This window comes from Danio aesculapii, chromosome 17 (genome assembly GCF_903798145.1).
Source record: "Danio aesculapii chromosome 17, fDanAes4.1, whole genome shotgun sequence".
NCBI lineage: Eukaryota > Metazoa > Chordata > Actinopteri > Cypriniformes > Danionidae > Danio > Danio aesculapii.
Genome location: NC_079451.1, coordinates 51,284,429 through 51,294,428, shown reverse-complemented (window position 1 = coordinate 51,294,428; position 10,000 = coordinate 51,284,429). Strand labels below are relative to the sequence as shown.

The 10,000-nt window shown below is 36.0% G+C and overlaps 1 protein-coding gene across 1 annotated transcript in view; it reads right to left on the bottom strand.

Annotated features, from left to right (window-relative positions):
• Window positions 1-10,000, bottom strand: part of LOC130244133 (pleckstrin homology domain-containing family G member 3) — a 130,390-nt gene that overhangs the window by 91,621 nt on the left and 28,769 nt on the right. The window contains exon 2 of the mRNA XM_056476416.1: window positions 7,030-7,099. Coding sequence (XP_056332391.1) covers window positions 7,030-7,081 — 52 coding nt within the window. The 5' untranslated portion in view covers window positions 7,082-7,099. The remainder of the gene's footprint in view (window positions 1-7,029; window positions 7,100-10,000) is intronic.

Sequence of the window (10,000 nt, the reverse complement as noted above, 5' to 3'; positions counted from 1 at the left end):
CAGTGTTGTTAAGTAATCCTGTTTACCACAGTTGAGTGATTTATAAACAGTAATTAAATCAGCTGTATATGTTGTTTGGTTACACATTTACATGCATGTATTGTGCATAATTATTAAACAGTGCACATATTGAAGATATCTAAAGAGAAGTCTTACACTCCATGTAAAAAACCCTGCACTTTTTCTTTTGTTTTGACTAAACTTGTTTTACTAAATATTAAATAAGCAGATGAAAGCGAATAGACTGTAGATATAAGGAACGAAATAGTTTCAGAGTGCTGTGATGAAACGCTGGGTAAGCATATTAATGTAAACAGTCATTATAACACAGCAGAACGCAGAGCTCAATCTGTGATAATGTAAATGTAAAGAAGAGAAATAATAAATACTGAACGTATAATCAGTGAATATGAGCTGGTTTCACTCTCGAAATGCGCTGTAAACTCATCCAATTTTGGCGTTTTTAATTCTTTTGAACACAATCAGGTGCTGCTTGTCAATTTGTCAAGGCTTCTGTTCGTTCTTGCTGTCAATTGTCGAAGAAATGATCGATAAAAGGTTTCTGGTAAACCGCTGTGACGGCTGCAGGCGCTGTGTGACGTGTGTGCACGCGAGGGGAAGTCAGATTTCGACAACACCGGCACTGCATGTTCCTCCATGTCACGTCAGTGATGGGTCGTTCTTGAACGCTTCGTTCATTTTGAACGAATCTTTTGTATGACTCAGGGAGTGAATCATTCATTTGCGCACATTTGTGCAAGTGGAGCTCGCGTGCAACATTGGAGTAGTCTGCTTCGCGCAGAATGTGCATGTGTGGCCTCAAACCATATCGATATGAACGATATTGGATAATCCCGCATCGCGTTGGGGAATCATATCGATATATCCCCAGAACTCGATATACCACCCAGCCCTAATAAACAATAGCCTTAAGCAGGGGCGTCGCCAGACACGTGCCCCAGTAATAATCGCCAGTGCCCCAGTAAATGCTTTGAGATACGATTCACTTTATATACAAGTGTATTAATTAAGAGCTATTCCCAGAATAAAGATGTTATTCTCTCTGCAACCGAACCAACTCCGATGAAAGCAATGCAGTTTAGCCAAAAAGCAAACTGAGCATGTGCACAGAAAAAGCATACCAGCGTGGCTCACACACACACCTCTCCTGCTTGACGCTGACAGGCTGCTCTACTCCCGGTTGTGAACATGCACACCGAAAAAATAGCCGCACCACTCATGCGTTGTGAAACCGGCGTAACAAGCTTTTATGCGGAGGTGTCAGCACGCAGTGAGTTTTGCAAGTCGACGAAACAAAGATTAAATAATATGATGGTGATCTTATTTAGATTAAGCAGAGCTCCTGATTGATGTTTTGTATGAAGCAAAAAGGAGGGATGATAAGTCAGGGAGGTTATACGTATTAAACCTAATTCTCAGCCATGTGTCAGGTCTAAGACAACAGATAATGCTATAAAACATCTATATTTGTATTCCATTGAATCGTCTATAGAATTTCATGGTAATAAAATTAATATTCATGCAAAAGATTTCTTAAATTATCTTAGCATCACTCCAGTTTTGTCTTTTGATTGTTTTCCAGTTACATTTCGGTTATTTATTTAGAATAATAATCGTATAATAACACCAATACTGTTACTTATTTATATTTATATATACTTTATATACTTTATCTACTATATATACTTATTATATATTATATATACTTTTATTGGGAGGGGGAACTGTGCCCCAGTAGAGCTTTATGTCTAGCAACGCCCCCTGACCTTAAGTGAGAAGCAGCCGTCTGTCCATTAGCCATTAGAGTGTTTGAGCTGCTGAAGATAACGTCAGCATAGACTAAGAGGATTATAGATGTGGAGTTTTAGATGAACAGCGACAGGAGCGACATAGACTGACACAAGCATGAGGCACACACTGACAACATGCAGATGACTCACACTGATAACGCTAGTGCTGTTTTGAATCTGCCACTATGCTGACACACATGCATTTGTAGCTCCGCCCTCTTCTTAAAAGAGCACAATCTCATTTGAATTTAAAGCGACAGCTACCAAAACGCCACAATTAGTATTACAGCCTAAAAGGGTCAGTTTCAGGGAGTATGCTCTGAGGCACAGTTCTTACTTTAGTTTCAAATCGTCAGCTAGTTATTTAATTCTCAAGATCTGAGCTGGAATATCTGCTGCTGTTGTCAGTTTTATGGCAATAAAAGTTATGCGAAATGGTGTTTAGTCACATTGTAAGCATTTAACGCTAAATAAAGCACATCATCAGTACCTGAGGTAATCATTGTCCTACTGAATTCGAAATTTTGCACATCGCCATTGCAGATGCTTAGGACACAAACTAATTTGAAAGGTGCTGTGTGTCAGTTTTTGCCTCTTCTGCATCATAAAAACACCATCATATCTGTGCAGATATTCAGAAACATGCTCAGTGAACATTCTTGTTTATCTGAGAAACAATGCTGAAGTCAATATATTCTGCTTTGAACATGTGTGTTACGTGCTGGAACGGCTGTCTTTGTTTTGGTCATTTAACCCGCCCACTGCCAGTTTAGCCAATTATATTTCAGCACTTGTGTTTCCTTGGTGGAAAACAGCGTATTTCATTCATTCAGTCAGGAAGGCTCTCAGAGCATGCGTCCGTGACTGAAATGTGACCTCCGGTGGACAGTAGCAGACGCTGAAATGAGACGCAGATTTAGAGTTCCACATGAGGTTATTAATTAGCAAATAATATAAATATTACGGGCGACGCAGTGGTGCAGTAGGTAGTGCTGTCGCCTCACAGCAAGAAGGTCACTGGTTCAAGCCTCGGCTGGGTCAGTTGCCGTTTCTGTGTGGAGTTTGCATGTGTTGCCTGTGTTGGTGTGGGTTTCCTCCAGGTGCTCCGGTTTCCCCAACAGTCCAAAGACATGCGGTACAGGTGAATTGGGTAGGCTAAATTGTCCTCAGTGTATGAGTGTGAATGGGTGTGTATAGATGTTTCCCAGTGATGGGTTGCAGCTGGAAGGGCATCCGCTGTGTAAACATATGCTGGATAAGTTGGCGGTTCATTCCGCTGTGGTGACCCCAGATTAATAAAAGGACTAAGCCGAAAATAAAATGAATGAATGAATGAATATATATTACGAGTGTAAACATTAGGTGAGCAGGTTACATTGTAACCCCGTGTCCTGACAACACGCTACGTGATAAGCAATTTTGCTCTTCAGACGAAACACAACAGAAATGTAAATACAGCCATTCAGAAGCACAGAATAGTGCACTCACTGCACTCCAGTGAAATGGTGAGGTTTATAATCTAATTAATACATATTAAACCTCTTTAACATGATTAAATGTAGATGCTGAATCACTGATATGTGTTGGTTTGCACTGAGTCTCAGCTCTGAGGTTAAATTTCAGACGGTTTATTTCATTTTCCAGATCTGAGCTGAACTATCTGCTGCTGCTTTCAGTAGTACAGCAATAAATGTGATGTAAAATGGCATTCAAACTCACATTATTAGCCTTTAACACTGAATAAAGCACATGAGCTGTACCTGAGCTGATCATTGTCAGTTTTCTGTTGTTCAGCTGTGAGAAGCCCTTTCTAATATATCAATTTCAGGTGTTGGTTAGCTCAAAAACTCCTCTTCATATGCAGAATATTCCTTCTATCGTGTGTCGTTGCTTTTAATTAGAACACGACTTAAATACGCCTTTAGGCTTGATGGACAGGCACACTCACACTGTTGAGGTTGCCAATCTGGCAACCTGTGCTTGTGGGCGTTTTGATCCAGGAGTGCAAAACCTAGTTCAACACTTACATACCGCACTTTTAACATGAAAAAGACACACTGTAATTGAACAGGCTGTATATTCTCTCCGCTACCCCTAAACACAAGACTCACAGCAAACAATCTGCACTTTTACATTTTCAAAAATCGTAATTCTGTCTGATTTACCAGTCGTTTTATTCATGTGGACTAAAAAACAAATGATCCAAATTTACTAATATTGCTATACTTGTGGGGACGTTTGGTGCCCATAATGTTAGGAATACAAGGTGCACACACACACATTTCTGAGCATGGCGATTTGACTGTTTCAGTCTCACACACACACTCCTGTGCCAACAGACTCTCAGAAACTTCCAAAATAGGCCATGAAAGGATGAACAGCCTCCGCTGCAGCAGGAGGACAGCATTTGTTTAGGGAAATCTGGAGCTCTGATCTGTGTGTGTGTGTGTGAGAGCGAGAACGAGAGGAGGACATGAGGTGGTGTTCAATCTACAGCCAAAGACTGCACCGGCTGGGCACACACACACACACACACTATAAAACCATAAAGCTGTCTTTTCTGTGCACTTGCGTCCTGCTGGCCCATTACTGCAGGTCCTCCATTACTGCAGTTTTCCACAGCAGAGCGCGTCACATCACATTAATTGAAGCCGATTCTCACACACACACACACACACACACACACACATTCCTGCGCTTGTTTTGGCAGTACAGAAGAGAGATGTGGCCAGCCGTAAGCTCACACAAATGCATACACAACACACACACACACACACACACACACTAACTGCACACACACTGCATTAATTCACAAACATGCATAGAGAGACACACACTGCAAAGTGCGCGCAAAAACATACACACTACTTAGACTGCACAGACACACACACACAAGCACATAAGAATAAATACACACATAAACACTGCACACACACTCTACACTCACAAAGTGTAGACAAACACACACACAAAGCACTACTTTTCACAAACAGAGACACACTCACTGCAAAGTGTGCGCACAAACATACACATTACACACACACACACACACACACACACACACACACACACACACACACACACACAAGAGCACATGAATAAAGACAAACACTGCACACACACACACACACTTTACTCTTACACAAACACACACTGCACTATTTTTAAAACATGCATAGAGACACACACAATCCAAAGTGCGCGCACTAACACACACTACATATACTGCACACACAGACACACACACAAGCGCACACTCTCAAACACATACGTGCAAGCACACACTCAAACACCATCTCTGTGAAGAGTCTCACACACACTTAAACACTGCGCTATACAAATAAACTTGAATTGAATTGAACTCAAACACACTCACTCTGCGTGCGCATCCCCACACACACACACACAAGACACACGCACAGCATTGAAAACAGCCCACCAGACCAATTACTCCTCAAACGGACATCCATCTATCTATCTATCCATCTATCTATCCGTCCGTCCATCCATCCATCCATCTATCTATCCGTCCATCCATCCATCCATCTGTCCATCTGTCCGTCCATCCATCCCTCTATCTATCCGTCTGTCCATCCATCCATCCATCCATCTCTCTATCTATCTATCTATCTATCTATCTATCTATTTATTCCATCCGTCCGTCCGTCCATCTATCTATCTATCCATCCATCTATCCATCTATCCAGCTATCCATCCATATATCCATATATCCATCTATCCATCCATCTGTATCTATCTATCTATCTATCTATCTATCTATCTATCTATCTATCTATCTATCTATCTATCTATCTATCTATCTATCTATCTATCTATCTATCTATCTATCTATCTATCTATCTATCTAATCCATCCGTCCGTCCGTCCGTCCGTCCGTCCGTCCATCTATCTATCTATCCATCCATCTATCTATCTATCCAGCTATCCATCCATATATCCATCTGTCCATCTATCCATCCATCTATCCATCCATCTATATATCCATCTAACCATCTATCCCTCTATCTATCTATCCATCTATCTATCCGTCCGTCCATCCATCCATCCATCTATCTATCCGTCCATCCATCCATCCATCTGTCCATCTGTCCGTCCATCCATCCCTCTATCTATCCGTCTGTCCATCCATCCATCCATCTATCTATCTATCTATCTATCTATCTATCTATCTATCTATCTATCTATCTATCTATCTATCTATCTATCTATCTATCTATCTATCTATCTATCTATCTATCTATCTATCTATACATCCATCTATCTATCCCTCTATCTATCTATCCCTCTATCTATCCATCCATCTATCCATCCCTCCATCTATCCATCCATCTATCTATCCCTCCATCTATCTATCCCTCCATCTATCTATCCCTCCATCTATCTATCCCTCCATCTATCTATCCCTCCATCTATCTATCTATCCATCTATCTATCTATCCATCTATCTATCCATCCATCCATCCATCCATCCATCCATCTATCTATAACTTGACTGCGTGTTTACCTTTAAATAAAACCATGACCCTGAATCCAACACAAGTAAAAACAAGGAAACTCTGCAGGAAAACACACTGATTTTCAATGTGAGCCTCTATTATTATAGACATTCATTTATTAATTTTCCTTTGCCTTAGTTCCAGATTGATCATGGTTTGTCACAGCGGAATGAACCGCCAACTACTCTGGCATATGTTTTACACAGCGGATACCCTTGCTGGGAAAACAAACCAAAAAAAAGTGCAAAGACAAATAAAGTATGGCGTAAAAAAAGACGAACAGAAACTCTGAAGATGTTTACAAGCTTGACATCTGTAGTAGTTATAATATGAAGTACAATTAAAACCTTAAAGTACGCAAAATATGTTTATTTGGCTAGCGCACATTGTTAGTTCTCAAGAAAACAATTAATCCATGTGCATTAAACCACTGTAAAAACCTTTAATAAACACATCTGCTTCTGCTCTGGAACGACAGTCCTTCTCTGATTGGGTGAAATGTGGTTAACCACGCCTCCCTCCAAGCGTTAGTTTGTTGTTTGAGTATAAAACGAAAGGCGGAGCCTAAATAATAAACCACGCCCCCTACTCAATATTCCATTCCAGTTAGAAACACATCATCGTGCTGAAATTAAACTCTCGCTGACTTTAACAGTGCAGATTTGACACTCATGCAGACGATCATTAACAGATTTTCTTACCTTCTCCCATCAGGCTGTTGAGGTTGCGAGCACAGCTGGACTCTTCTCTCATGTCCCTCACACACACACACTGAAAACACAAACACATACGTGATGTTGAAATCAAGCTCAACACCTGAACAAACACAAACACATCTGACTCTACACTCACATACTGTACTGACAGACTTGCTGTGCATTACTTGCATACGATCCGTCCTAAATAGTGTTCGGAAATAGATTTAGTGTGTGCCAAAGTGTAGTATGCTAAAAAGGGTCCCGAATGGTCTACTATTTATTCACAAATAAAAGTACACACTTTCAGGATGAAGAACGAGTATGCAAATTAGGACGCAGCAACTCTTTCTGAGCTTGTTATTAGGGATGCAACGATTATAGATTTTGGTTGTACGATTATAGTCTGTATTGGAAGTGTATAGTTATTACTATGCAACTTAAAATACAATTAAATATCATCTATATAGCCTACATTTGCTTGCTAACGCTACCCTCTCCATATATTTCCCAATAATGTCGATTATCGCCCGCTTAATTCAATGCCATTAGTGTGTTCATTAGAAATCTTGATAAATGACAGGGATATTCGATTGGCCCGCGAGGCAATTCGTTCCGGCCCTCCAAATAGTGTGACCAAGACATCAAAAATAAATTTAATTCAGTCAAATAAGATTAATAAAAAAAATAAAAACAAATAAATTTAGCCCTTAAAAAAAAAAAAAAAATATATATATATATATATATATATATAATAAATAATAATAAATAATAATAATAATAATAATATAAAAAAATAAAACAAATAAAAAAGTACATTAAGCCCTCAAAATTATATTAATAAAAATGAATATTAAACAAATAAAACAAACAAACAAACAAATAAATAAAATTAGCCCTTAAAGAATACAAAAAACAAACAATAAAACAATAAATAGCCTTAAAAATTTTTTCCAGAAAAATAATATTAAAAATTATAACAAACAAATATATAAATGAATAAATTTTGCCTTTAAAGAAAAATATAAAAAATAAAACAAACAAACAAATAAATCATAAATCGCGGAGTTTAACTGTTCATCCAGTGTGTGTGGTTAATAGTCTCGGTGTACAAGCTTGGAACTTTAAATTAGGGCACAGTTGGCATAACTTTGTTTAGTTGCTGCAGTTTTGTTCCGTGCAGAAACACGGTGTTAAGAAATCTTTACGATTAATTAACCGTGACGAATTAAAGCGTGGTTAAGCAGCCCTTAACAAAATATGATGAAAAAATAAGATTAATAAAAAGAATAAAAACAAATAAATTTAGCCCTTAAAAAAATAATAATAATAATATAAAAAATAAAACAAACAAACAAATCAAAAAATACATTTAGCCCTTAAAACTATAATAAAAAGGAAAAAATAAATAAATAAATAAAATAAAATTAGCCCTTAAATACAAAAAACAAACAATAAAACAATAAATAGAAATTATGTAAATGAATATTTAAAAAATAAAACAAACAAATAAATAAAAAGCTTTTAAAAATAATAAAAAATAAGAATATAAAAAAACAAATAAATAAATACATTTAGCCCTTAAAAATTATAATAAGAATGAAAAAATAAGTAAATAAAACAAACAAATACATTAATTAATTTAGCCCTTAAAAAATAAATAATAATAATTAGAAATAGCCTTTAAAAATTATACAGAAAAATAATAAAAAATAAAACAAACAAATATATAAATGAATTAATTTGCCTTTAAAAAATATAAAAAATAAAACAAGCAAATAAACAAACAATAAATGAAAATGATTATAAATAATAATAATATAAAAAATAAAACAAACAAACAAACAATAAATGAAAATGATTATAAATAATAATATAAAAAAATTAAACAAACCAAAAAATAAATAATAAAATAAAAATAGTCATTATAAATTATAATGAATAATAAAAATATAAAAAATTTAACTAACAAATAAATAAATCCATTTAGCCCTTAAAAAGTATGATAACAAATAATATAAAAAAAATAAAACAAACAAATAAATTAAGCCCATGAAGAAGAACATGAAAAACAAACAAATAAATAATAAATAAAAATAGCCTTTAAAAAATATAATGAAAAATAAGAAAATTAAACAATGAAACAAACAAATGAATAAATAAATTGTCTTTAAAGATAAAAAAATATGTAACAAATAAATAAGAATAATAAAAAGAATAAAAACAAATAAATTTAGCCATTAAAAAATAATAATAATAATAATATAAAAAATAAAACAAACAAAAAAATCCATTTAGCCCTTAAAAAGTATGATAACAAATAATATAAAAAAATAAAACAAACAAATAAATTAAGCCCATGAAGAAGAACATGAAAAACAATCAAATAAATAATAAATAAAAATAGCCTTTAAAAAATATAATGAAAAATAAGAATAGAAACAATGAAACAAACAAACAAATAAATAAATTGTCTTTAAAGATAATAAAATATGTAACAAATAAATAAATAAATGAAAATAAAATAAAAAAGCGTAATAAAGAAAAAATAACTGATTAGTTATAGCATTTATATACCGTTACACTAATGATCTGACTAATGATCTGCTTCTTTTATCCTCAACTTTTTCTTTAAGTTGCGTTGAATAAAAGCGTCTGCTTAAACGAGTGAGAGTGAGTGTGTATAGTGTGTTGTAGATTGGCGAACACTGATTGACTCTGTCTGATGGCATGGCAGGAATTTCCATTCGCCGCACAGATAAAAACTCCAGAGCTCCAGTGCAGATCCGGGGGACGCAGGAATGCTGGAGTCTCTCAGAAACATTCATCATCACAGAGAACACAAGATTAACTCTGTGTGTTTGTCTAAGAGGAACGGCGGCACTCTGCAGATCTTACAGACGCCTGTTAAACTGCTTTTATTAGGGCTGATGGTTTATTCAGCGGATCTTCAAGTGTTCGTCGTGTTTGTTCCGGT